General features: G+C 36.5%; 2 protein-coding genes and 1 long non-coding RNA gene across 3 annotated transcripts; all 3 read left to right on the top strand.

The window, feature by feature from the left end:
- The first annotated feature begins 958 nt into the window (after positions 1-958).
- Positions 959-5,434, top strand: LOC132173500 (elongation factor 2). The gene is made up of 4 exons (XM_059585018.1): positions 959-1,056; positions 1,894-1,973; positions 2,070-2,157; positions 2,622-5,434. The coding sequence occupies exons 2-4, from the start codon at positions 1,971-1,973 to the stop codon at positions 5,060-5,062; spliced, it is 2,532 nt and encodes an 843-aa protein (XP_059441001.1). The 5' UTR covers positions 959-1,056; positions 1,894-1,970; the 3' UTR covers positions 5,063-5,434.
- Positions 5,435-17,111: 11,677 nt separating this feature from the next.
- On the top strand, positions 17,112-18,344 carry LOC132174239 (uncharacterized). The gene is made up of 3 exons (XM_059585929.1): positions 17,112-17,455; positions 17,535-17,634; positions 17,778-18,344. Exons 1-3 carry the CDS (start codon positions 17,112-17,114, stop codon positions 18,342-18,344), a joined length of 1,011 nt encoding a protein of 336 aa, XP_059441912.1.
- A 2,796-nt stretch (positions 18,345-21,140) lies between these two features.
- LOC132176547 (uncharacterized) lies at positions 21,141-23,480 on the top strand. Its single transcript, XR_009439533.1, has 3 exons — positions 21,141-21,277; positions 22,215-22,265; positions 23,195-23,480. It is a non-coding gene; the product is annotated as an uncharacterized LOC132176547 (long non-coding RNA).
- Positions 23,481-25,363: the final 1,883 nt, after the last annotated feature.

A 25,363-nucleotide genomic window follows, 5' to 3' on the forward strand; every position in this document is an offset into this window, starting at 1 on the left:
ATTCCCTACCAAATGAGTCTTAAAAAAATATCATGAAAAGAGAACTATGACTAGATCGTGGGTCTTAATGGTCAAAGTGATGGACATCAACTCCTTATAAACCACTCTTTATAAACAGAAATATTGAACTCCTTTCGAATAGGAGAGACTACAAACAAATCCAATTATGATTAGAAATAGACCACAAATAAACTTTTGCTTAATAATTCTTCATTATTTTCCACTAACAACAATATGCTCTTTAAATAAAGTACAGTAGAAGTATAAACTGACAAGAGTTCTAATTAAACATAATTCTAATATAATTCTAATTTAAATAATCATTTCAATTCAACTATTTTTTCTTTTTTTTGACATGTCCACACAAGGAAAGGGGTAGGGGGATTCGAAACTTGTGACCTTCGCTTCATAAGGCGTGGTTCACAGCCGATTGAGCTACCCCTTAGGGATCATTTCAATTCAATTTTTAATCCTTAAACCTATCTAATATTAATCTTATCTCTATCACATAGACCCATGATCTAGCCAGGGTTTAAAGACCCAGTTGGGTGTGGTGTCCATAATCAAAAAGACCTTACCGTCCCTAAGTCTTTTTTTTTTTTTTCCCTATTCTCCGTCACCAAGCCATTTTTTTTGGGCCTATTTAAAGATTTTAAATTTTATCTTGCACTGTTGATGTATGTACTGTAGTTTAATTTGTGGTTTCCAACTCGCTTTTTTTGTAATTTTTATTTTTATTAATCCAATCCCACTTAAGTTTGCTGCATGTTTCTAATCAATTAACCTAAAATATCGATACTATGCATTGAGACATAGCAGTCGCAGTCATCAGACATTTTAGGGGCTAATTTGGTATTCTATTTTGGGCCTTAAAATAGTAGGCTCGGGGCCCAAGTCAGCGAAATCCAACCCAGCCCAGCGAATAACAAAACCCTAGGCGAAATCGAGGTCGACCACAAGATACATGTGTATATATATAGATATAGGCATCTCTCGCCCGCTCGCTCGCTCACTCACCGTCACAGTACGTTTGCATCTCAGAGAGGCTGCCCTCAGGTTTGCTCTTCCTTCGTCCTCAGCTTCACTTCTTTTAATGATTCATTTGCGCTTTCTTTGTATATTTTTGCGTTTTTTCGTGTTGTTCGTTTGGAGATCCGGACGAGACTGATTATTGAGAATCGTTTTTATAGTTGTTCTTTTAAATCCAGATTCTAAACAGCTGATAAGCAAATAGTATTGTATTGGCTTTCTTGATGATTTGTTGGGAGGGTGCAGTATTTATGCATCGAACAAAATTATGTTATAACTTATATGTATATATGCATAATGTTTACATTTGATTCTGATTGGTTCCGTATTCTATTTTTTCTTTGCTGAATTTTCTTCTCTGTTCCTTTGCATATATATACATATGCGTGTAGTTTTTTTATTTTATTTTTCTTGTGTCGAGGAACCTCCTTCGGACCACCCTGCAGAGTAAACCCCGTCCCCGTCCCCGTCCCGTGCACCGCACCCCCGAAAATTATCCTACATGGAACTGGTTAAATCGCTATATATATATATATATATATATATATATATATATATATATATGTTATCTTCTTGAAACAAATACAACTATTGTAAGAGGTTTTAGGATGTTTAGATTGTTGATTAATGACTGCTGAGAGTTACATGTTTGAATGGAGCTCATACTGTTTCTTGGGTGACGCGGATTCTATGATTTGTGCGGACCCTGTTCTCAGCAAATGTGTTTTTCCCCTATAGATTGTCTTATGGTTGTTAAAAGAAAAAAAAAGTATAATTTGGGTTAAAACAATATTATATTTGTGTTCTTTGCTCTGTGCGTGTGTCAATGTAAACCGTGACTAAAATTTTTGTTCTTGTGGGCAGGTTTTAATTTGATTCTTGGAGGAAGACCTCGGTGCGAATACCTTTTCTTTTTTCGTGCCATTTAAAGGCCAGCCAAGATGGTACGTCATTTATATCTTATATGGCTTGTTTGGTTGCTGATTTTGTTTTCTATTTTGTATTTGTGGTTAATGAAAAATTGTTTGTGATGTGTGCAGGTGAAGTTCACAGCAGACGAGCTTCGTAGGATTATGGACTACAAGCACAATATTCGTAATATGTCTGTTATTGCGCATGTTGATCATGGTATGATTTCTATTTTACTTTGGCTTACTAGGTTTATTTTTAGTTATGAAAGTTTTCTAATGTAAGTTTTGCATTTATGCAAATTTATATCTGCATATATGACTAAACATTTGTCTCTAGCAAGAGAGGACTAGTCGAGCAATAAATTTGTGGTATTGTTGATAGGGGGTATTGCAGTTGACTGTAGCATGCATAAGTGGGAGGTTTTTACATCCGTTAGGGGCAAGATGGATGCTCATTTTGACTTGTCGTTTTTTAAATGCCTACTTTTAGTTTTATTTGTATGCCTCCTATTATGCAATATCTTTTGTTTGGTTTGTTGAAGTCCAGGAAGGTTATTTGATGTTGGAACTTTAGCCCTTGTTCTATGGCTTTCTATAGTATGCCTTATACTACTTTAACAATGTTATTTGAATGTTTTGGTTCTTCAAGTTTTAACGATGTATTTGGTTATAAAATTTCAGGGAAGTCTACACTTACGGATTCTCTTGTGGCTGCTGCTGGTATCATTGCACAAGAAACTGCAGGTGATGTCCGGATGACAGATACTCGTGCGGATGAAGCGGAGCGTGGCATAACAATTAAATCTACTGGTATCTCCCTCTACTATGAGATGACTGATGAGGCTCTGCAGAGCTACAAGGGAGAGAGACATGGGAATGAGTACCTTATCAATCTCATCGATTCCCCCGGGCATGTTGACTTCTCATCGGAGGTTACTGCTGCTCTTCGCATTACTGATGGTGCACTTGTGGTTGTTGATTGTGTCGAAGGTGTTTGTGTCCAAACAGAAACCGTGCTTCGACAGGCCTTGGGAGAAAGGATTAGGCCTGTCTTGACAGTTAACAAGATGGACAGGTGTTTTCTTGAGCTCCAGGTTGATGGAGAGGAGGCTTACCAAACATTCCAGAGGGTTATTGAGAATGCTAATGTCATCATGGCTACATATGAAGATCCCCTCCTTGGTGATGTCCAGGTTTACCCCGAGAAAGGAACAGTTGCTTTCTCTGCTGGTTTGCATGGCTGGGCCTTTACACTGACAAACTTTGCAAAGATGTATGCGTCCAAATTTGGAGTTGACGAGTCAAAAATGATGGAACGGCTATGGGGTGAGAACTTCTTTGACCCAGCTACGAAGAAATGGACCAGCAAGAATACTGGCTCTCCCACCTGCAAGCGTGGTTTTGTTCAGTTTTGCTATGAACCTATCAAGCAGATTATCAACACTTGCATGAATGACCAGAAGGACAAACTGTGGCCCATGTTGACGAAACTTGGTGTCACCATGAAGTCGGAAGAGAAGGACTTAATGGGTAAGGCATTGATGAAACGTGTGATGCAGACCTGGCTTCCAGCAAGTAGTGCCCTATTGGAAATGATGATCTTTCACCTTCCCTCCCCATCCAAGGCCCAAAGGTATCGTGTTGAAAACTTGTATGAGGGTCCCCTTGATGATGCTTATGCTAATGCTATCAGGAACTGTGATCCTGATGGGCCTCTTATGCTATATGTATCAAAAATGATTCCTGCATCTGATAAGGGTAGGTTCTTTGCCTTTGGTCGGGTCTTTGCTGGAAGGGTCTCAACTGGTTTGAAGGTCAGAATCATGGGTCCCAACTTCGTGCCTGGGGAAAAGAAGGACTTGTATGTTAAGAGCGTGCAGAGAACTGTTATCTGGATGGGTAAGAAGCAGGAAACAGTTGAGGATGTGCCTTGTGGTAACACTGTTGCGTTGGTTGGTTTGGATCAATATATCACCAAGAACGCTACTTTGACAAACGAGAAGGAAGTTGATGCACACCCAATCCGAGCCATGAAGTTCTCTGTGTCACCTGTTGTGCGTGTGGCTGTTCAATGCAAGGTTGCCTCTGACCTTCCTAAGCTTGTTGAGGGCCTGAAACGTTTGGCCAAGTCAGATCCTATGGTCGTCTGTACTATTGAAGAGTCTGGGGAGCACATCATAGCCGGTGCTGGAGAGCTCCACCTTGAGATCTGTTTGAAGGATTTGCAGGATGATTTCATGGGTGGAGCGGAGATTATCAAGTCTGATCCTGTTGTCTCCTTCCGTGAGACAGTCCTTGAGAAGTCATGCCGTACTGTGATGAGCAAGTCGCCCAACAAGCATAACCGTCTGTACATGGAAGCACGTCCCATGGAAGAGGGGCTTGCAGAGGCCATTGATGATGGCCGCATCGGCCCAAGGGATGATCCTAAAGCTCGTTCCAAAATCTTGTCTGAGGAGTTTGGTTGGGATAAGGATCTAGCTAAGAAAATCTGGTGTTTTGGCCCTGAGACCACTGGCCCTAACATGGTGGTTGATATGTGTAAGGGAGTTCAGTACCTGAATGAAATTAAGGATTCTGTTGTTGCAGGGTTCCAGTGGGCATCTAAGGAAGGTGCATTGGCTGAAGAAAACATGAGGGGTATCTGCTTCGAAGTCTGTGATGTTGTTCTTCACGCTGATGCCATTCACAGAGGAGGTGGTCAGGTGATTCCAACTGCTAGGAGGGTTATTTATGCTTCCCAGATTACAGCCAAGCCCAGGCTTCTTGAGCCAGTATACCTGGTTGAGATCCAAGCTCCTGAGCAGGCACTTGGTGGTATCTACAGTGTTCTTAACCAGAAACGTGGGCATGTGTTTGAGGAAATTCAGAGGCCTGGTACCCCACTATACAACATCAAGGCATACCTTCCTGTCATTGAATCTTTCGGATTCTCAAGCACTTTGAGGGCTGCAACCTCAGGGCAAGCTTTCCCCCAATGTGTCTTTGATCACTGGGACATGATGGCATCAGATCCATTGGAAGCTGGATCACAGGCTTCTCAGCTTGTTGCAGACATCCGCAAGAGAAAGGGCTTGAAGGAGCAGATGACCCCGCTTTCCGAGTTCGAGGACAAGCTATAAGTTTCATTTCTTTTCTCATTGTCAACCTGTTTAACCCTCTGCTGCCTGCGTTTTCTTTTCAATGTTGTTACCGTGGAGCAGGAGTCGTCAGCAGCAGCAGCAGCAGCAGCACACTCTATGGATTTTAATCAACTGTTTGGTTTTTCGTTTTTCCTTTTTGTTTTTGTTTTTTAAACGTTATGTTTGGATTTAGAACAACTTCAGATGCTCTGTATTTTTACATTTGCACCTTTTAAGAATTAGTTTTCTTTTTACAAGGGCCAAAATAATTGCTATATCTTCAGCCCTTCGGATTGATAAGACTTAAGAGTATGTGCTTACCCGAATGCTTTCGTTGACTCATTAATTTGCATTCTGCTATACTATTTTGTTCGTAATGTGTTGCTTCTTTTCTTACGTGGCTAGTGCCAAATTCTTTTACTTCTATTTAGCTGTGAGCAATGAGAAATGATAAAATTTATGTGCATTTACTATTGAATTTGTCGGGATTCATTGGATCTGTGAAATGAGATGGTTCTTTTTTATGATATTTTTATTTTTTATAATAAAAAATAAATATTTTATTCTTTCTCTCTTGTGTGGTCAAAGAGTGCGCAGCCTCTCGTGTTTCATCACTGTAGCTGTTCTACTCCTTTTCAGACCCAATAATTTTTGTGCTTCGTTACTGTTTTTTTGTGTGGGCCATTGGTGGTCATGAAACATGTACCACACGCATAAAGTCTACCTGAATTGTCCCTCGAGTCTTTTGCTTCATCATACAATTTTTCTTATCTCATCAGGTATTGTGTCAGGTTGCATCATTCAATAAAAAATGAAAATAAAAAATAAAAAATAAAAAATAAAGCCAAATGGCCATATTTGATCCATGTGACCCATTTTTTCGCCTAGTCTTTAGACCTTTGTTGGTCTTGTTTAATTGCACAGGTCCGACTTTTGTTGGTTTTGTTTGATGACCTATGTGCATTTTAGGCCCCTGTTTGACTCATTTTAGGCCTTTTTTACCCCAAGTTTCTTAGCCTATTGTTGTTAAAGACTCATCTCCGGTCACCATTGCTAATTCTTCCCAACTTTAGCGAGTTTCTGGCCATTATCTCCAACCTGCGCAGCAAAATAAAATACATTTCTTTATAAACTTAAGCTTCCAGAATCTTTACCTTTAGTTTGAGAGAGAATGTTAGAGTAGATGATAAAGATAAAAATCTTTATAATGAAGATTGGATTATGCTAAATTTAGAGGTTTGATGAAATTGAATTGCCCAAAATGAAGGGATTTGATTAGGATTAGATTCGTTTTGAATAAATTCAAATCATTTGTAAGCTCTATAAATATAGCCTCTTAAGCAATCATATTAATCAATAAGAGAGCATAATGTAGCTCTATAGGGCTTTACCCTTATAGCAAACGTATGTGTCTAAAACTAAATTACTCGTAAATCATGTCTCTATGGGGCTGATTTAGTTGTTCACAAAATTCATGTTTTCCCTAATCTTCACAAATCAGTTTCAAACGAAACAAATTTGCATCTGGGTTGAGGAAAGAGCATCCATTATGTTACAAAATAGAGTAAAGGATATATAGCCAAACCCATTCGACAAAGTCCTTCATTATTATACTCTTCAATTATCCAACTGGTTTCTTTTAAACTAACTGGCGAGCACTAATGAAAAGCAATACAAAAAAACAAAAACTTTTGTATCAACAAATTGTAACTCTTTGCCTTTACACAATAAAAGCGTAAGTGAAAATATCTGATTTCGGACGTGACATTTCTACGTCAATAAATACACACTAGTGCATCAAATAAACATAAGTGTCACATGCTGCACATAAGCAAACATGTTTAAGAGTAATTATACATTATAAGGAAACATAAGCTTAAAGAGTCCTATAATACATAACGAAGGAAATAATTACATATCAAAACAACATAGCTAGAACATCAGTGATTACCAAAACAAACCAAAACAAACACTAGAGTCCTCCATACTAGCTAGCATCATAGCCTATTTAAATATGACGTTACCATGTTTACATAGACAAACAAATAAGTCTACTGTTTCATTAATGATAGTTATACAATGATCGTTTGGTTTAGTAGAGTCTTATTTATGTTATTTTTATACCCTCGGTACAAGCCATTATATCATTGTTGTTTTAACAGCTAATTATCACCCTTACCTTATATGATACTAGCAACACGCAACTCACCAGCCCACTGGTAACATGCAATATCTCAACTTATTTACTATTAATATTTTCATTATTATCATCACTATGGTACAATATGCATTATCCCATTCACTAAAGCACGTAAAAATGCCTTACATCTACTTCTTCGCATTTATAGGTGGCTTTTAAAATCACTATTAGATTAAAATCTAATAAAGATCAATTTAAAATTTAATGGTAGTTTTAAAAGCCATCTATAAGTGTAAAGAAGTGGATGTAAAGAAGTAAGAGTATGTGTAACATTACTCTTTATGTAGACCTTTACGTTCCGCATAATTAATATTGAGGTTTGGTTTGTCTTACTAATGTTGCTCTGGGCTTGGGATTGTAATTTCATTGCGCTTTTGATCTATTGAATTAATAAACCTAGCCCTAATGGGCTAGCTCAATACTTAAACATGTGAACCCAGTTGGACGTGGCCATAGATAGACCCACCAGTTGGTTGCATCAATGGTGACCCAATCAATCAGAGAAATACTACATTTATTTTTATTTTTTATTTATTTATTTATTTTTTTCAAAAGTTGGTTTGTAGTGATGTGTCATTATCCAATAAGATGATGACATATTTCGCAAAATAATATATCCTGCCATGATAAAACATTTGGGTAGTAACTTTGGAAAAAAAAAAATTGATTACAGTTTTGAAGACAATAATGCCCAAGATGCACCAAATTTTTTATAAATTGTATATTTTGAAAAATAAAAAAATTGAGAATTACATTTGTACCCCCTTATCGGTTATATCGGTTTTTTGATAACAAATTATTAACCGACCGATTACCGACAAATAAGCTTATTGGTATATAAGTTTTAACCAATTACTGACCGATAACTATCGGTTGCGGTTAATATCGGTTCGGTTAATTTCAGTAAACGGTCGGTAATCGGTAACCGATTAATCCCTACCCCTAGATGCATGTACCTCAATTTACACCAATTTCATAGTATCACTAACAAAATGAAACCATTTGATACAAAATGAATGGTCTAAATCTAGCAATCCACTTATTACGAAGTATGCATAAGATGGCCATGAGTTTTGAAGTTTTCACATAACATAAATTATCAACCGATAATTCTTGTTCGAGTGGCACAAGATTTACATGCTACTGTTCCATGTCATGTGCTACTCTCTTAAGCCATAAAACATAAAAACAGAACCTAAATAGCATCTCCCTTGCACCACAAAAGAAGAAAATGAGGGATAGTACAATTAACCAGAAATTTTTGTTGATCAAATCTTTATTTTTTTTAAAAAATCATCACAATTAAGTAGGCGTGTAAAAAAACAAGATGAATGCTAGGGTTACAAACAAGATTTTACAAACAAACTTTTACAACACGATGTGGCACAACATGATTGAAAATGAGATAAATTCAACTTTTGAGAAATCCAATTATATTGTGCCACATTATGTTGTAAAAGTTTTTTTTGTAAAATTTGTTTGTAAGCCTAATTTATTTATTTATTTAAAAAAAAAAACACGAAAAACAGGTTGGGAAAAACTAGTAACCGGGGAGCCCGGTTCTGGTTACTGGTTTTGGAGTTTTTAAATACCCGATTTTAACAGGGTAACCGGGTATATATATAAAAAAAAACACGGAAAACAGGTTGGGAAAAACTAGTAACCGGGGAGCCCGGTTCTGGTTACTGGTTTTGGAGTTTTTAAATACCAGATTTTAACAGGGTAACCGGGTATATATATATATATATTTGAATTTAGTATATTTATTAATATTTTTGAATTATTATTATTTTTTAAATGGGGCACAAAATGGTTAAACTAAGCCCAAAAATTAACCTAATACCTAAAATAAGCCCAAAAATTAGGCCAAATACCTAAAATAAACCCAAAATGCAAAAAAATTTTAAAAACCAGTTACCCAGTTTGGATAACCGGGTGCCAACCGGAACCGGCCGGTTACTGTATAACCAGTTAACTAGGAACCCGGTTCCAGTTCCGGTTTTCAAAAATCAAAAACCAGGTACTCCGGTTCCAGTTCCCAGTTTTGGCCAATAACCGGGAACCGGGACCGGGTTTTCACCCTTACAATTAAGTATACTTTGGTTCTTTAAGATAGAAGTTAGCAAAATACAACAAATAAAATTCCAATTCAGACACCCAGTTTTCCTGAGATATCAACTCAACATATAAAAGTAGGTAACCTTTTAGTACAATACAACAGATGAGAGACCATTAACTGATGAAACATTGTAACTTTTAGCCAATCAAAGTTCTGAGAGATAACCTGAAAGTCAAAATCTCTCATGAGGTTTAGAACAAATTGTATTATCCCCTAAATTAAAGGCCACCTAGGGAACTCAAACATGAGAGAGGAAAACGACCCCAACAATTATCATTATAAATAAATGTTACTAATGCGACTTGGTAGGTTGCAGCGAAGAACAATAATAAAGCAGTGGATAGGTAATTCTAGATCTTGAGTCTATCAATAATCTGAGAATTCTTCTTGAAAAGCTAGATACTATCTAGGTTTTGAAGGAAAAAGAGGAATAAACTCAACTATGAGTAGTTCTCATTAATAAAAATCAATAATCAATATAAACTCCCATTTCTTTGGAGGCTATAAGCTTATATTTATAGCCCAAAACCCAAAACCTAATAAAATATGACATAAATACCCCCAAAACTCTAACCCTAATAAAATAAAAACATAAAGTCAGCTAGAAAATAAAATAAACTGACGGTGCTCGTTTGGACGGGATATATGGCCGTCTGGACGGCCACGACAAAAAACCATAAAGAAACATAGGCCGTTCGGACGAGACTCCGAACGGGGTCTTCTGCCAGCCTTCCAGAATTGCACGTTTGGACGGCCGTCCTAACGCCCCTGCGAATGGACGCTTCTGTCCGAATTCTTGAGCTATCCAATCTGTATCATCTTCCCCTGGTTGGAGACAATTCGACCTCGAATTCAGTCGGTTCTTTCCACGGTCCTTCAGATGCCCTATCAACTCATTCCATTTGCCCTTCCTCAAGATCAAAACAAGACAACAGCCCATAATAAGCATGGTGTTCTTCATCATTGAAATACTTTGAGGGTTGTTGTGAGGTCCCACACACCACTTGACAATTCTTCGGATTTGCCTTACTTCTCTTGTCTCTTCTCCCTCCCACGTGCCATGAAAATACTCAAGAATGGGTCAGCCGCTGTTTCCCTTATGAACCTATAATTTTTCTGATCCACATCAAACTCATCATAATCATTGTTAGGAGAGTTTAAAATATCTTCAACACCAAGGAAATCAACATAATCAACCTCTTCACCATTAAAAGTAGTATATTCACCTGGCAGGTCTTCATCAACCTCTTCATAATCGGTGATGTCATCCGTGGGCTCTTCCTCTTCCAATGGGTCATCTTCTTCGGGGTAGGTGCCGTCAAACATAGGAGAAGACCCTTCTTCTACATACTCTTCCTCTAGGTCGGATGGCAAAGGTCTTTTAATGGGATCTTCCTCACCGACATCATCATCATAGGTTGGTGGGGGAATCCCAATCCACGAACCATTGTGAAGGATCTTCAACATCTTTATACTCGAACTCTTCATTAAGGATCTCAGATTCTAGGAACTCCTCATCAACGGACTCACCTTGCCCCTCCACATATAGATTGGATAGACGGATTTGAGGTTATTGGGTAAAGGTTAAATTGGCCTGTCGTGGACTCTTTGCCTCATCCCATGTTTCCCTAAACACCTTTTTTTTGTAAGAGTTTTCTATTTTTCTTGTCACAGCCATAGACCCTTGTCTCCAATTCTGTGATTTTTGGCTCATGGTATACTTATGGGGCAAGAAGGTGACTCGCATGTATTTCAATAGTTTCTCCCAACTATTGATCTTCAATTTGCCTTGCGGCACCCTATTTTGTTTCAATTGTTGCCACCACGCAGCAACTCTTCCTTGGAATGTGCGTACCACCAAAGAGGCTCGTTGTTCATCGGACACCCCTTTGAAGAGTTGTAGATCCCTGTAGAATTTCAAAATATTGAGTTCGAAGCCATTCACCCACCTACTGGCATAAGCTTGCACATGGTGCTAACGTCCGTGCATTCTGTGCTCCGCAAAAGGGTTTCCGGATCCATTCCCATGTTGACCACACCAGTCGGATACTTGGGTTGTGAGGTCTTCAATTTGATCCCTCATAGCTCTGAGTCGATCCTTCGTGTGTTGCCAATGTTCAGCAATAGATTTGCCTTCTGCCTCTGTGAATTGCTGTCTTGGTTGGCGACGACAACCGTTCGGCCCACCACTAATGTGTCGCATGCAAATTGCCGGTTGCTCCTTACGGGCTGTCTCCGTGCACACGTACACCTTGTTCATGTTTGTACAACGGTCACTCCTCCCCATTCATGGAAAGTAATTGAGATCTGATATCAACTGATGCAATCTAACTTGGTAGGTTGCAGTGAAGATAACAATAAAGCAGCATATAGGTAATTCTAGATCTTGAGTCTATCAATTATCTGAGAATTCTTCTTGAAAAGTTAAATACTCTTTAGGTTTTGAAGGAAAATGAGGAATAAACTCAACTATGATTAATTCTCATTAATAAAAATCAATAATTAACATAAACTCCCCTTTCTCTAGAGGCTATAAGCATATATTTATAGCCCAAAACCTAATAAAATATGATATAAATACCCCTAAAACCCTAACCCTAATAAAATAACAACATAAAATCGGCTAGAAAATAAAACAAACTGATGGCGCCCGTCCGGAAGGCCAAGACAAAGAAACATAAAGAAACATAGGCCGTTCGGACGGGACTCCGAACGGGGTCTTCTGCCAGCCTTCCAGAATTGCACGTTCGAACAGCTGTTTGAACGCCCCTGCGAACAAACGCTTATGTCCGAATTCTTGAGTGACCTGATCTGCATCAGTTATGTATCCTATATTTCACTTTCTAGTATAGATATGAGAATATGAAAGAATAGACTTGCCTTAGATACTAATGGCTTGGCATGTGCTTCCCACTCGGTAGCCCACCTTCCAGATGAACCCATTTCCAAGGTTCCATTTCTCAGCAACTTCAGATCGTCACATCCATCTAGAAAACCCTTGAAGAGCATGAAGATTCAAAGAGAATTTAAAAGGTTTTCTCCAAAAAATACTCAAAAGCAACTTAGTAAACGATATTAACAAATCAATATACTAAAACAAGCACCTATATATATATAGGATGCTTCCAATTTTCATCAACTTCAATAGCTAGCTACCTCAAGATGTTAGATAATACACCAAGATATCAAAATAAGTAAAATGCGTGAGAATGTAATAGCAATGCATTTTAGTGGAGGGAGCAAATTGCACTTATTTGTTAACAAGGGATGCCAAAGCATATATAGCCTTTTCTTCTCTTGTCCTGGATGTCCGTGGGGTGTTGGGGGGAGAAGGTGGTATTTATCCAAAATGATATTCATAAACTAGAGTGTATTGTATGAAGGATCCAAGGATCCCAAATTAACTCCAGTTGGTACGAACTTACCAGATTAATTGAAAAGATCACGAATTGGGGAGTTCATAATATTTGGGTAGGTAAAAAAAAAAATTTATCAGTTTGGAATCTTAAATATTGGACAAAAAATAATAGTTATCAGTTTGACAACTTAAATGTTCACAGCTGAGGCCGAAAACCAATTAGGAGTTCACAATTAGACAGACTCGGTTGACGCTGAAAGCACAAAAACTAATATTTATCATTTTGGCAGCTTAAATGTTGGAAAAGATAATTCTTTGTTGTGACCCAGATAATTGGTAAGCACATGTTTTGAAAAATTGGCCCCATCACATGTTGACACCCTAACCTAGTTTTATTTATTTATTTATTTTTTTCCAGATTATGATCCATATGAGATGGTGTGTATTTATATTATCATAAAAATAACTGTTTTCCCCTAAAGGATTGGGTTTAATTGCACTCTTCTTACCTATACTTCTGAAATATTAACAACTTGACACCTACATCAGTGAACTACTCTTAGAATAATCAAAATAGGGGATGTGAAACTCATGTGACCAAACTTTGCCACTTGGCAAATAGGTACCAAATACACCATAAAATAATAAACTGAAATAGAAAAAACGAAACATATTGTTAAATTTTAGAAATTGGCTTCATTTAGTGGTCAAAATCTTACATGTAATATCTTTCATCAACTAAGGTTTCGGAGTGAAAAGAAGTGTTTGAGTGGTTTGTGTTTTCCATTCAAAGCCTGTCAAGATGGAGACATGAAGCAGAGCCATAGAGAAGCAACTGCCTTCTTTCGTTGAAGCTCGTCACAATGGAGACATAACACAGAGCTATAGAGAAACTACTGCCTTACCACCCTGTTCAAAGCCTGTCAAGACGAAGATAGAGTCAGAAAGTTTATGTCTTGTCCCGTGCAAAGCCCGTCTTGACGTGACCGGCTAAAAGTTGCCAAATGTCAGAAAGTTAGCGATGAAATCCTAATTGCACTTCTTGACATGAATGTCTCCCGTCATGATGCGATGTGTATTTTTTGCAGGATGAAAATCAGATCTTGACTTCATTTAGCATCTATCTTTCGCATTGCTCTCAACCAAACTTTGAACTTTTTAGTGAAAAAGAAAGTGAAAACATTACATCCTAGAATCCCTCTAGATGTACACCTTCCTTCACCATGGTTAACCCAAGTGCGGATTCTAAAAAGCTTGAAGCTTTATCTCACATGGGACTTTGTTCTTGATTTTGCTCAAACCACACCATACACAACCCTTGTACACCAAAGAGTTTACTGATGGATCGGTGAGGAAATGCACTTTAAAAATATTAGCTAGCACGGAAGCAAGCGGGAAGCTTGTCGTCATACGAAATATTAGATTTACAAAGGGGCTTTGTAAGTTTATATGTGTGTATTTTGAATCTTCCTTGTAATAGTGATTTTTTTGGATTTAGCAGCCATAGAATGGTTTTTCTCTTTGATGTATTCAATGGGTTTTTCACTTTGTAAAAAGAATACTTGTGTTCTAGTTGTGATGTTTTATTATTAAGTACTACAATTTATTTTCTATATATATATATATTGCCTATGTGTTTGTTTTTGGGGTTGAACCATTCCTCGGTTCTACCACATATAATTAAAAATTCCCTCTATTCTTTAGTTTTCTCAACAACCAAAATGAAACAGAATGTACTCTAACTTTATTTATTTGACTCATCCATTCTCCTCTTCTTTCATTATATAAGAAATTAACAAAAAGATCTAATATCTTTTTCTGTATTTGGCTTCCAATGTGTGCTTCTTTACCTACACTTTCTTAGCAATTCTTCGAAGGAAGATTAACTTTTCTTTATAGTTATCATACATTCGTTTCCTTTGCTACATTTTAGATAAATATAGAAATGTTTAAACTATCAATTTCTCAAATTTTCCTTTCTTGTCCTAGGTCCGATGTAGTAGGCCAAATTGCCCACAGCTTCAGGAGGATATGTTCAACTATGTTGGAGTTCTATTGCTTTAAATTACACATGATCACCACGCCAAAGCTTACTCCCTTCAAATTTACATTATTATGTTGCCTTGTGGGGGTTTTCCATCAAAAAAAAAAAAAGAAAAAAAAGAAGAAGCACAGTTCAAATGATGGATGTGAATATGAAGTATTGTTAGAAGTAGACATAGATATTAAGTGCTGACAATCATGAACCAGTCCTGCGATAAATTTGATGGAGGCACTGTTAAGCACCAATTACCTAGTTATACATTGCCACTCTATGTCCTAAACTTTTTCATTTTCTGTATATTTTCTAAAGTTTTAAGAACAAGACTACATATACTCACCCAATGTTAATTAAATGGATCCATTACATTTTAAAAAGCAAATAAAGGTATAAATTGTTGTCAAGAATGGGAGCATCAAGAAAGTAGTTGGGCATAGAATGTATTAATTTTCAGATTCATGAAATGCAGCTGTTTTGATACATCAGAATTATCATTGTTAGCTTCCATTCCTATTAATAGCCCCAATTAAGGTGAATCATCTGTAAACAAAATCATGTAAAAAACACCATGCTCAATCATATTATGCACATATAGGAGTGAAGTGACACAAACTGGTTATGCCAGCCAAATGGTCAATTTAAACGTTATGAAAAATTGTTTAGAATAAAATTGTCCAGTATTTGTTCTCTCTGAAGAATGACACTAGTATATTCATACATAGACATTCACATATTTTTCATACAACATGGCGATATGTTTAAATGTTTACAAGTATATCGATGTTATAGGTTTAGAAGATATATATATATATACCTCAATATGTATGACATGTTATACCAGAAGAAATTGTTCATTACCTGACAACTAATGACCGTACATGACCTTCGTCAAGTAATTAAACTTACCAAGAGTTCATTAGCTAGCTCTGAAGACGATGAATTTCTCTCAACTTTTACAAGTTCTTCAATGCTTCAAAAACTGTCAAACCATCATTAAAACAACATACAACATAAGTCAAGCCCACATAAAGGCATTGTACTAAAGAAGCCATAATTAAAGCTTACCAAGAGTACAAAACAGCACAAACAGGCAGTCTACAACCAAACATATCCACAACCTGATACACCATTGTTAATTTGATTCTAGTTATAATACTATTCCTTAAGAATGGTTGTGCTCCTAAACATTTCTACATGCCCAGTGTCTAGCTTTATGTCATAACAGGAAATTTGACAATGAATTAAATTACCTTCATTGGAAGGTCTAACCCTAATAAGGAAGTGTACAGACAAATGCCCAGGTTTGCCTATCCTACCAATGTAGCAAATATGTTGACATTAAATACCTTACTGGAAAAAAGAAGAGAAGAAGAAATCAAGAATAAAGAACCTACCCAGGAGCAATGGGTAATCCTCAGTTGACAGCCACATAGTGCGAAATGCCACACATTTGAGGTGTAACCTCCTTAGTTTCTCTTCATACTTTTCCTTTTCAAGCCCTTTACCTTATTGGGGAGAACTAGATCGTAAGTCAAAATATGTTTGCATCAAAGTTGATGCTACACTTTCTATAGTTGTGTTGGTGTGTGCACAATTGTGTGCATAAGTAAATATATATTTGTTACAAATTAATGTGCTTTGACTTGTCAATTTTTACCTTTGGTTGTGCTTATTAAACTCTAATTTGTAGTAGGTGAAAATGTGTGTTTGTTGTGAAGCCACGTGTGGTTCTAGAACTTACTTTTGTAAAAGGTTTCTCTTGTCTTTTGTATTGTGTAGCTGCAGAAAAGTTGTAATGTAAGAAGAAGAAAAATAGAACCGAAAAAGAGCTAGAAGCTCTCTTCAGAAAAAAGCTCATCCTCTCCCCTGTTTTTCCTCTGTTTTTTTACTCATTTTCTACAGAATTTCTGCAGTAAGTTGTTCTTCTTATTCTCTTGTGTTTTCCTTGTTTAATCTACTGCCCTTGGAGTGTGTCTTGCTGGAAAATCTAGCCAACAGAATTTGGTATTAGAGCTTAGTTCTAAGAAGAGCTTTGGGCAGAAATTTGAAGAGAAAGAAGATGATAAGTTGAAGGAGAATCCATGGCCAACACAAGCATGAATTGGAGCAATGTCTAGGTACTGATTTTGTCTGGTGAAAATTATGATTTTTGGTCTATAAAGATGAAGACCTTGTTTGTCTCCATAGATTTATGGGAGATGGTAGAATTAGGATATGAAATACCTGAATCTACATCAACCTTGACCGAAGCTCAAAAATAGGAATTGAAGGAGAACAAAAGCAAAGATGCAGAAGCTCTTGGGATGATTTGAAACTATTTTTCCAAGAATTATGGGAGCAACAAGAGCTAAGGAGGCTTGGGACATTCTCCAAGAAGAATTTCAAGGAGATAAAAAGGTAAGAGCCATCAAACTCCAAATTCTTAGAAGAGATTTTGAAAATATGAGAATGAAAGAAAATGAAAGTGTGAAAGATTATTCCACTAGATTTTTGGAGTTGGTAAATCAAATGAAAGCTTATGGTGAAAATATGATTGATCGTAGAATTGTGGAAAAAATATTGATAAGCTTGCATGAAAAATTTGATCCTATGGTGGGTGTAATTGAAGAAACAAAAGACCTCTTTAGTTTAGGTGTCCAAGAGTTGTTGGGTTCATTGAAATCTCATGAGCAAAGGTTGGAACGACACTCCGAAAAGTCAATAGAGAGTGCATTTCAATCTAAGCTCACTGTTAATTCAAATTTTTTTGAAAAGAGAGCATTATGTCATGAACAAGGTGAAGGGGACTCAACTAGAGGAGGTAGAAGTTTTAGAGCAAGAGGAAGAGGAAGAAGTCCAAGAGGAAGAGGTAGAGGTAGATATGAAAGAAAACCAAGTGTGGAAGGCTCTTCACAAAGATATAATATTTGCAAGAAGAGTAGTCATGTTGAAAAAGATTGTTGGTTCAAAGGAAAGCCTTAATGTTTTAATTGCTAAAAGTTTGGCCACTTGCAAAAGGATTGTAGATTCTTGAAGAACAATCAACAAGCTAATTTCACTGAGGAGAAAGAAAGTGAAGGGAACTTGTTCTATGCTTGTCAACATGTTTCCAAGAAGAAAAATGATGCATGGTTCTTAAGTAGTGGTTGTAGCAATCACATGATACCGGAGAAGGAAATTTTCCTTCACATAGACACTTCATTCCATTCTAAAGTGAAGATGGAAAATGGTGCTTTGGTAGATGTTAAAGGGAAAGGCAATGTTGGAGTTGAAACCAAGAGAGGGCTGAAGAAAATTCGTGAAGTTTTATTTGTTCTGGAGCTTGATCAAAACTTGCTTAGCATTAGACAACTTATGGAGCATGATTATGTTCTTCATTTTGAAGGCCGTACTTGTACAGTTTATGATGAAGGAAGAGAAAAATTGGTTGTGGTTGAAGTTAAAATGGCTCCAAATAGAAGTTTTCCACTCACTTTCAAATATGCCAAAGACATGGCTTTAAAAGCTAGTGTAATTGATGAATCATGGTTGTGGCATAAAAGATTTGGTCATCTGAATTTTCATAGTCTCAAGCTACTACATTAGAAACATATGGTGCAAGGGCTTCCTATTATTAATGGAAAGAATGAAGTTTGTGAAGGTTGTGCTCTTGGGAAGCATCATCGACAACCATTTTCCAAAGATGTAGCATGGAGGGCTAAGAAGATGCTAGAATTGGTGCATACTAACATAGGCCTATGCAAACTCCTTCTCATTCTCAAAACAGGTATTTCATTTTTTTTTTATTGATGATTTATAGTCGCATGACTTGGGGTTTATTTCATAAGACAAAAATCTGAAGTGTTTAATATCTTTAAAAAGTTTAAATGTCTTGTTGAAAAGCAAAGTGGTTGTTTTATTAAAGTCTTGAGAAGTGATAGAGGGAAAGAGTATATCTCAAATCAATTCTATAAATTTTGTGAAGATGAAGGTGTGGAGAGGCAGTTGACAATCTCTTATACTCCACAACAAAATGGGGTATCCGAGAGGAAGAATCAAACTGTTATGGAGATGGCCAAGTCTATGTTGCATGAAAAAGGCTTACCAAAAGCATTTTGGACTGAAGCTGTATACACAGCTATTTATTTGATGAATAGATGTCCAACCAAGGCCGTGTGGGATAAAACACCATTTGAAGCTTGGAGTGGAATAAAGCCATCAATCAAGCATCTCAAAGTGTTTGGTTGTATTTGCTATACTCAAATTCCAAAGGAGAAAATATACAAGCTGGATGAGACAAGTGAGAAGTGGAGATTTGTTGGCTATAACTTAATGTCAAAGGGCTATAGGCTGCACAACTTGAAAACCAACAAAGTAATCATCAGCCGAGATGTCTTATTTGATGAGAAATCTAAATGGAATTGGGAGCAAGGCCAAGTTGAAGAACAATTGGTTCCGGTGACTGTTTTACATCAAAGTCCAGCTCAAGGAAGTGCAAGCAATAATGATAGTACTCACCCATCATCAAGTTCAACTCCATCACCAAGCTCACCATCATCTCCAAGCTCAAGCTCAACTTCTCCAAGCTCAAGTCCAATGAGATTGAGGAATTTGGATGATATTTATGCAAGGTGCAACTTTTGTGTTGTTGAACCTGAAAACTTTGAAGAAGCAATGAAAGAAGATAGTTGGAGAAAAGCTATGGAAGATGAAATTGAAGTTATTGAAAAAAATAAAACATAGAAGTTGGTTGATAGGCCTCAAGACAAAGAAATCTTTGGTGTGAAATGGATTTACAAAGTGAAGTATAATGTAGATGGGTCGGTTCAAGGAAACAAAGCAAGGCTAGTTGCAAAAGGATACTCACAGCAGCCCGGAGTTGATTTTCATGAAACTTTTGCCCCCAGTAGCTCGCTTGGATACAGTGAGAGCTTTAATTTCTTTAGTAGCTCAAAAAGGTTGGTTATTGTACCAACTTAATGTCAAATCAGCCTTCTTGAATGGAGAGTTGAAAGAAGAGGTGTATGTTGAACAACCTCAAAGATTTGTCATCTAAGGTGAAGAAGAGAAAGTGTATAAGCTAAGAAAAGTTTTGTATGGGCTGAAACAAGCTCTTAGAGCATGGTATAGCCATATTGACAATTACTTCAATGAAAGTGGTTTCAAAAGGAGCAAGAGTGAGCCAACCTTGTATGTAAAGCATCAAGGTAATGTTGATTTGCTTATTGTTGCATTATATGTTGATGATTTGATATTAACTGGAAGCAATGCTAAAATGATTGAAGAATTCAAGAAAGATATGGTGAACAAGTATGAGATGAGTGATATGGGGCTGCTACATTACTTTCTTGGTATTGAAGTTTATCAAGACAAAGGAGTGTTCATTTCACAAAGAATGTATGCTGAAAAAATTATGAGAAAATTCAGAATGGTTGGTTGCAAACCAATGGCTACACCACTTGCATTAAATGAAAAATTAAAGAAGGAAGATGGAGGAAAAAAGGTGGATGCTACTATCTATAGAAGTTTGGTTGGAAACTTGCTATATCTCACCGCTACGTGGCCTGATGTTATGTTTGCAGCAAGTTTGCTATCAAGGTTCATGCATTCTCCAAGCCATTTTCATTTTGCAGTAGCAAAAATGGTGCTTAGATACATTCAAGGCACCACAAGTTATGGAATAAGGTATTGCAGAAATTCCATGGTAAAGTTTGTAAGATCCGAGAAAATAATGAAGCTATACTAGTAACCTTATAGTAATATGAATTAATTAATGGGATAAATTGCACATGGGATAATTTAGAATAATAGATATAATAATAATAATGATTTCATCATAATTTAGATATATATGAGATTGATTAATAACAATAATAATATTTGTGTGATAATAATATAATAGCAATATTATTTAATGATGATATACTTATGTAATATATGTTTTAGTAATAAAGAGATTAACTAATAATAATGTTAGTGTGACAATTGATCAATAAATAAAATAGGTTAATGATATTAGAATAATAAAGTGTAATAATAAGTTATAGTGTTGTAAATGATTAATGGTAATGATAAGTTGTGGTTAGAATAAATAAATGTAGTGTGGGGAATTAAAGAGAACAGAAAAAAGATAGAATTAATATGAGGTGTGGTAATATAGCAAATTATGAAAGATGGGGCTTTAAAATAAAAAGGAAATCTAACTAATACCACGTGTTGGGCTACCATTGGCTATGTGGGATATCCCTTATTCCCTTATCCCATTTCTTTCTCCCTTTTCCCATCTCACGTGCACTCTCCCCCTCCCTTCTTTCTTTTCTTTCTCTTCTCTCTTTCCCTTCTTCTCACGTATGCACACCACACCGATAGGGAGAGAGAGAGAGAACGAGCTAGAGAGAGAAAGAGCTGTAGATTGAGAGAGAGAGAGAGAGACAGAGAGGTGTTGCTGGCCGTTCGAAAGAAGAAGAAAAAGAAGAAGGAGAAGAAGAAAAAAGAAAGTAAGGAAGTTAATGTGGGTTTCGGCCATGGGTGCTTGTGAGGTAAAAGCTTTAGTCTTTTCTTGTAATTTTCGTTATACTTGTGGGGATGGAAGCTATAAATTGTGAGGATTTGTGGGGCTTTGATTTTGGTCTGAAAATTAGGGTTCTTGAATGAGATTTTGTTATATGGTTGAATCTCTAGTTTCTCTTTAAGGTTTTGTCCTACCCATTGCATTCTAAGCTAGAAATCATAATAATTTGGGGAATTTCTAATTAGGTCCAAAAATTGGAGAATTTTAATTAGAAGCCTAATTCCTAAAATTAGCTTGGGGCTTTTATGTGTTATAGATTGCTATGCATTATACAAGTTCCGGGTTATGGAATTAATGTGTTGAAACTCTAATTTTACCTATTGGTAAAGTATGAACATAAACCCTAATTTTATGTAGTTTGAATTAAATTGGGGCTTTTGGTATGTGAACACTAGGAATGCTATCTAAATGGGTTAATTACATTTAAAGTGTTAATTAATCCTAGGTTTTCATAGGTTCCATGGAAATTGATAACTATAGGGTTTATGTTCTAATATGTCATAATAGAATCATAATGATTGTTGTAAGTGTTATGAGAACTATAAAATTGGGGGTAAATTGCTAGATTAAATGGCTTAGAAGAGAATAACAATTATAGGGTTAAGTGTAATGCTTAACCTAGAGTCTATGTATATGCATCAAAATTTAGTGATTTAATATATTATGATGTAGAATCATAGTTCAATGTAACTAAGCTATTAGATAATTAATGCATTAGCTTTATATATATATATATATATATATATATATATATATATATATATATGGATTTTAAGGGCTTTAGTTGAATAGATTTGGGATGACCAATAGAACGTGATACTTGTAGTGCTCAAGTATTTTTAAATAGTGAGAGTTGTTAAGCTAAGAATAGAGCTTAATTATGTGTTTATTATATAAATGTTTAGGTGCATTGCGGTTGAGTCAAGAATCCACCGAAGGGTACTCAAGCGAACAAGGTAAGTATTTAACTTACTGGGCAAAAGGGTACTATTTTTAAAGTATAAAAGATGTTTTGGTTGAACGATTGATGCATGATGTTTTGAGATACTATGACTATTGATGATGTTTTATGAGATGTGTTGGATGAATGATTGATGAAATGTTTCTATGAGCTTTATGAGTTTGCAAGATAATGTGATGATTATGTTGTTATGAGCATTTTGATGGTTTGCATAGTTTATGACATGATTCTATGATTTTATGATATGAGTTATGATAGCATATGAATTCAAGGATTTATTGACATAAACATGAACATGGCATATGCATTGATATGAAAATGGGGTTCAACTTTGGTAGCGATGACAAGTCTCCTACCGTAGAGCTGGCCCATGCATAACGAGAAATAGGGTGACGGCTTCCGGTAGTGATGACAAGTCTCCTACTGTAGGGTTGGCCTCATATGTAAAAGAGAAACGGGGTGACGGCTCCTGGTAGTGATTACAAGTCTCCTACCGCAGGGCTGGCCTCATATGTATAAGTGAAACGGGGTGACGGCTCCCGGTAGTGATGACAAGTTTCCTACCGTAGAGTTGGCCTCAGAATGGAACCAGCACAAGATGATGAGTATGAGGATAAGCATGAATAGCATATGATTGTATAATGATGATGATTGGTTTTGTATGATTTTTATACTAGATGTATCAATATGCATATGTGACTGGTATAAGATGGAACATATATGTACATTGTTATGGCTAAACATTGCATGATGAATTCCCTATGTTTTATTGTGAGCTATGTATCTTGTAAGTGTGAACAAAGTTCAATTGTTATTTTTGATAAAACTAGTAAGTTTTATACTACTGAGCGTCTCTATTTTATGGAGACGGCTGGCTCATGAAATCCGCCTGCATCATGGGTGGTGGTGATTCCTGTGGTGCAGACAATGTTGTGGATGCAGGTACAGAGACGGTAGATGAGGATCCTATTGCCATGTATTTGGGCCACGATGTTTGAGGCCTAGATGCGTCGGGGGTTGATTCTGTTGGACTAGTTATTAGCCCTCTTTATTAGAGCATTTATGTATATGCTTAGATGTTGGTATTTTGTCCATGGCTCGTGTCGCATATGACACATTTGTATAGCCATTCTTTTGTATGTAAGCATTATTCACATAGATGTATTGTCAGCTCAAATGTGTTAAGTTATGTCTATGTTATTTATATTCGCTGTAAAGATATAAACTCTAAATAATTATGGATGATGCATATAGTTCTGTGAGACTTATAATATTGTCAACCAGGTTAATGCATGGGTTCGTGGCATATTGCGGTATCGCCATGCCACTGTGACAATTTGCTTTGTTGTGAGTCATTGGTTTTTAAAAGAAAAATTTTTAAACATGATTTTATCAAGCGGGTCGTCACAAAGTTGCTTGGTTTTTGTGATAGTGATTGGGGTGGCTATGTTGATGATATGAAAAGCACCTCAGGTTATGCCTTTTCACTTGGATCAGGTGTGTTTTCTTGGTCCTCAAAGAAGCAACAATCAGTTGCTCAATCTTCAGCAGAAGCTGAATATGTTTCAGCAGCATTAGCAACATCTCAAGCAATTTGGTTGAGAAGAATACTTGAAGATATTGGTGAGAGGCAAGAAGAGGCTGTACACTTGCATTGTGACAACATATCAACCATAGCAATGGCCAAGAATCCAGTATACCATAGCAGGAACAGACATATTGCAATCAAACATCATTTCATTAGAGAAGCTATTGAAGAAGGTGAAGTGGAGCTGAAAATTTTGCAAGTCAGATGAGCAAGTAGCTGACATTTTCACCAAAGCATTGCCAAAGGAGAAATTCCAGCAATTGAGAGAAGCATTGGGAGTTCAAGAACAGCACATTAATGGGGAGAATGTTACAAATTAATGTGCTTTGACTTGTCAATTTTTACCTTTGGTTGTGCTTATTAAAATCTAGTTTGTAGTAGATGAAAATGTGTGTTTGTTGTGAAGCCACGTGTGGTTCTAGAACTTACTTTTGTAAAAGGTTTCTCGTCTTTTGTATTGTGCAGCTACAGAAAAGTTGTAATGTAAGAAGAAGAAAAAATAGAACCGAAAAAGAGCTAGAAGCTCTATTCAGAATAAAGCTCATCCTCTCCCCTGTTTTTCCTCTGTTTTTTTACTCATTTTCTGCAGCAAGTTGTTCTTCTTTTTCTCTTGTGTTTCCCTTGTTTAATCTACTGTCCTTGGAGTGTGTCTTGCTGGAAAATCCAGCCAACAGAATTCATCATTACCTGTTATGATGAACAACAACCTAGGGTACAAGTATTGTTTTCCCTAAGAGATTTCCTTCCAGATAACCTCTTCATTGGTTGAATCATCTTAATTTAATATTGCAGCAACACACCTATCATACATTACCGCTGCTTCTAAGTGAAGGCCAAAATTCTTATATGAGGTTCTGAAAGAAAGATGTCATTGTTTAAAAAAATTTACCTGCTCAACTAATCAGAAAACAAAAAGAAACACACACACAAAACCAAAAATACTAGTCTAAGAATCTAATAAATACTACAAAGATTTTGTTTTAATATGGCAGATGTGATCACATCACAAATATTACACAAGAAATGTGGAAAATCAAACTAAGAGGTCATCTTATTTACTGAAAAATAAACTTTCAGATGCCAGGTGTTATGCAAAACCTATATGTATAAAACCAAAATCATCTAGGTAATGATAACAATAGCAAAACCCATATGTATAAAACCCAAATCTAAGTGAACTTGCAAGGTAGTGAAGCAAAAGTGTTTCTCTAAATCTTGGATAACATTGTAGCTTTCTCTTGGTTTAAGAAAGGGAATGAGGTTTAGGGGACTTGTTGATAGTGTTTATATAGCGTTTAGTGGACTCATTTTGTAGTTTCGGCCTGTCGTTGACCGGAGCCATAGGCTCTCGTTCGGACCCCTAATCTAGACGAGTTTGAGTGGGATTCAAGGCCCAAGTTCCAAGTGGTCTGTGGTGTAAGAAAGTGGCCTGAAGGAAGCAAGGATCAAAAGGGCTTTCGACACTTGTTTGACGTGGTGGGCTGAACGGGCCATCGGTGACTAGG

The sequence above is a fragment of the Corylus avellana genome, chromosome ca3 (genome assembly GCF_901000735.1).
Source record: "Corylus avellana chromosome ca3, CavTom2PMs-1.0".
In the NCBI taxonomy this organism is placed as follows: domain Eukaryota; kingdom Viridiplantae; phylum Streptophyta; class Magnoliopsida; order Fagales; family Betulaceae; genus Corylus; species Corylus avellana.

What these genes read in the sequence shown, in the direction of transcription:
- LOC132173500 (XM_059585018.1), top strand. An exon ending in TATTGCGCATGTTGATCATG is followed by an intron (nt 2,158 to 2,621) that starts GTATGATTTCTA and finishes ATAAAATTTCAG; the next exon opens with GGAAGTCTACACTTACGGAT.
- LOC132174239 (XM_059585929.1), top strand. Translation starts at nt 17,112, where the DNA reads ATGGGAGCAACAAGAGCTAAGGAGGCTTGGGACATTCTCCAAGAAGAA. An exon ending in TTGAAATCTCATGAGCAAAG is followed by an intron (nt 17,456 to 17,534) that starts GTTGGAACGACA and finishes TTTTTTGAAAAG; the next exon opens with AGAGCATTATGTCATGAACA. An exon ending in TCCAAGAGGAAGAGGTAGAG is followed by an intron (nt 17,635 to 17,777) that starts GTAGATATGAAA and finishes CACTTGCAAAAG; the next exon opens with GATTGTAGATTCTTGAAGAA.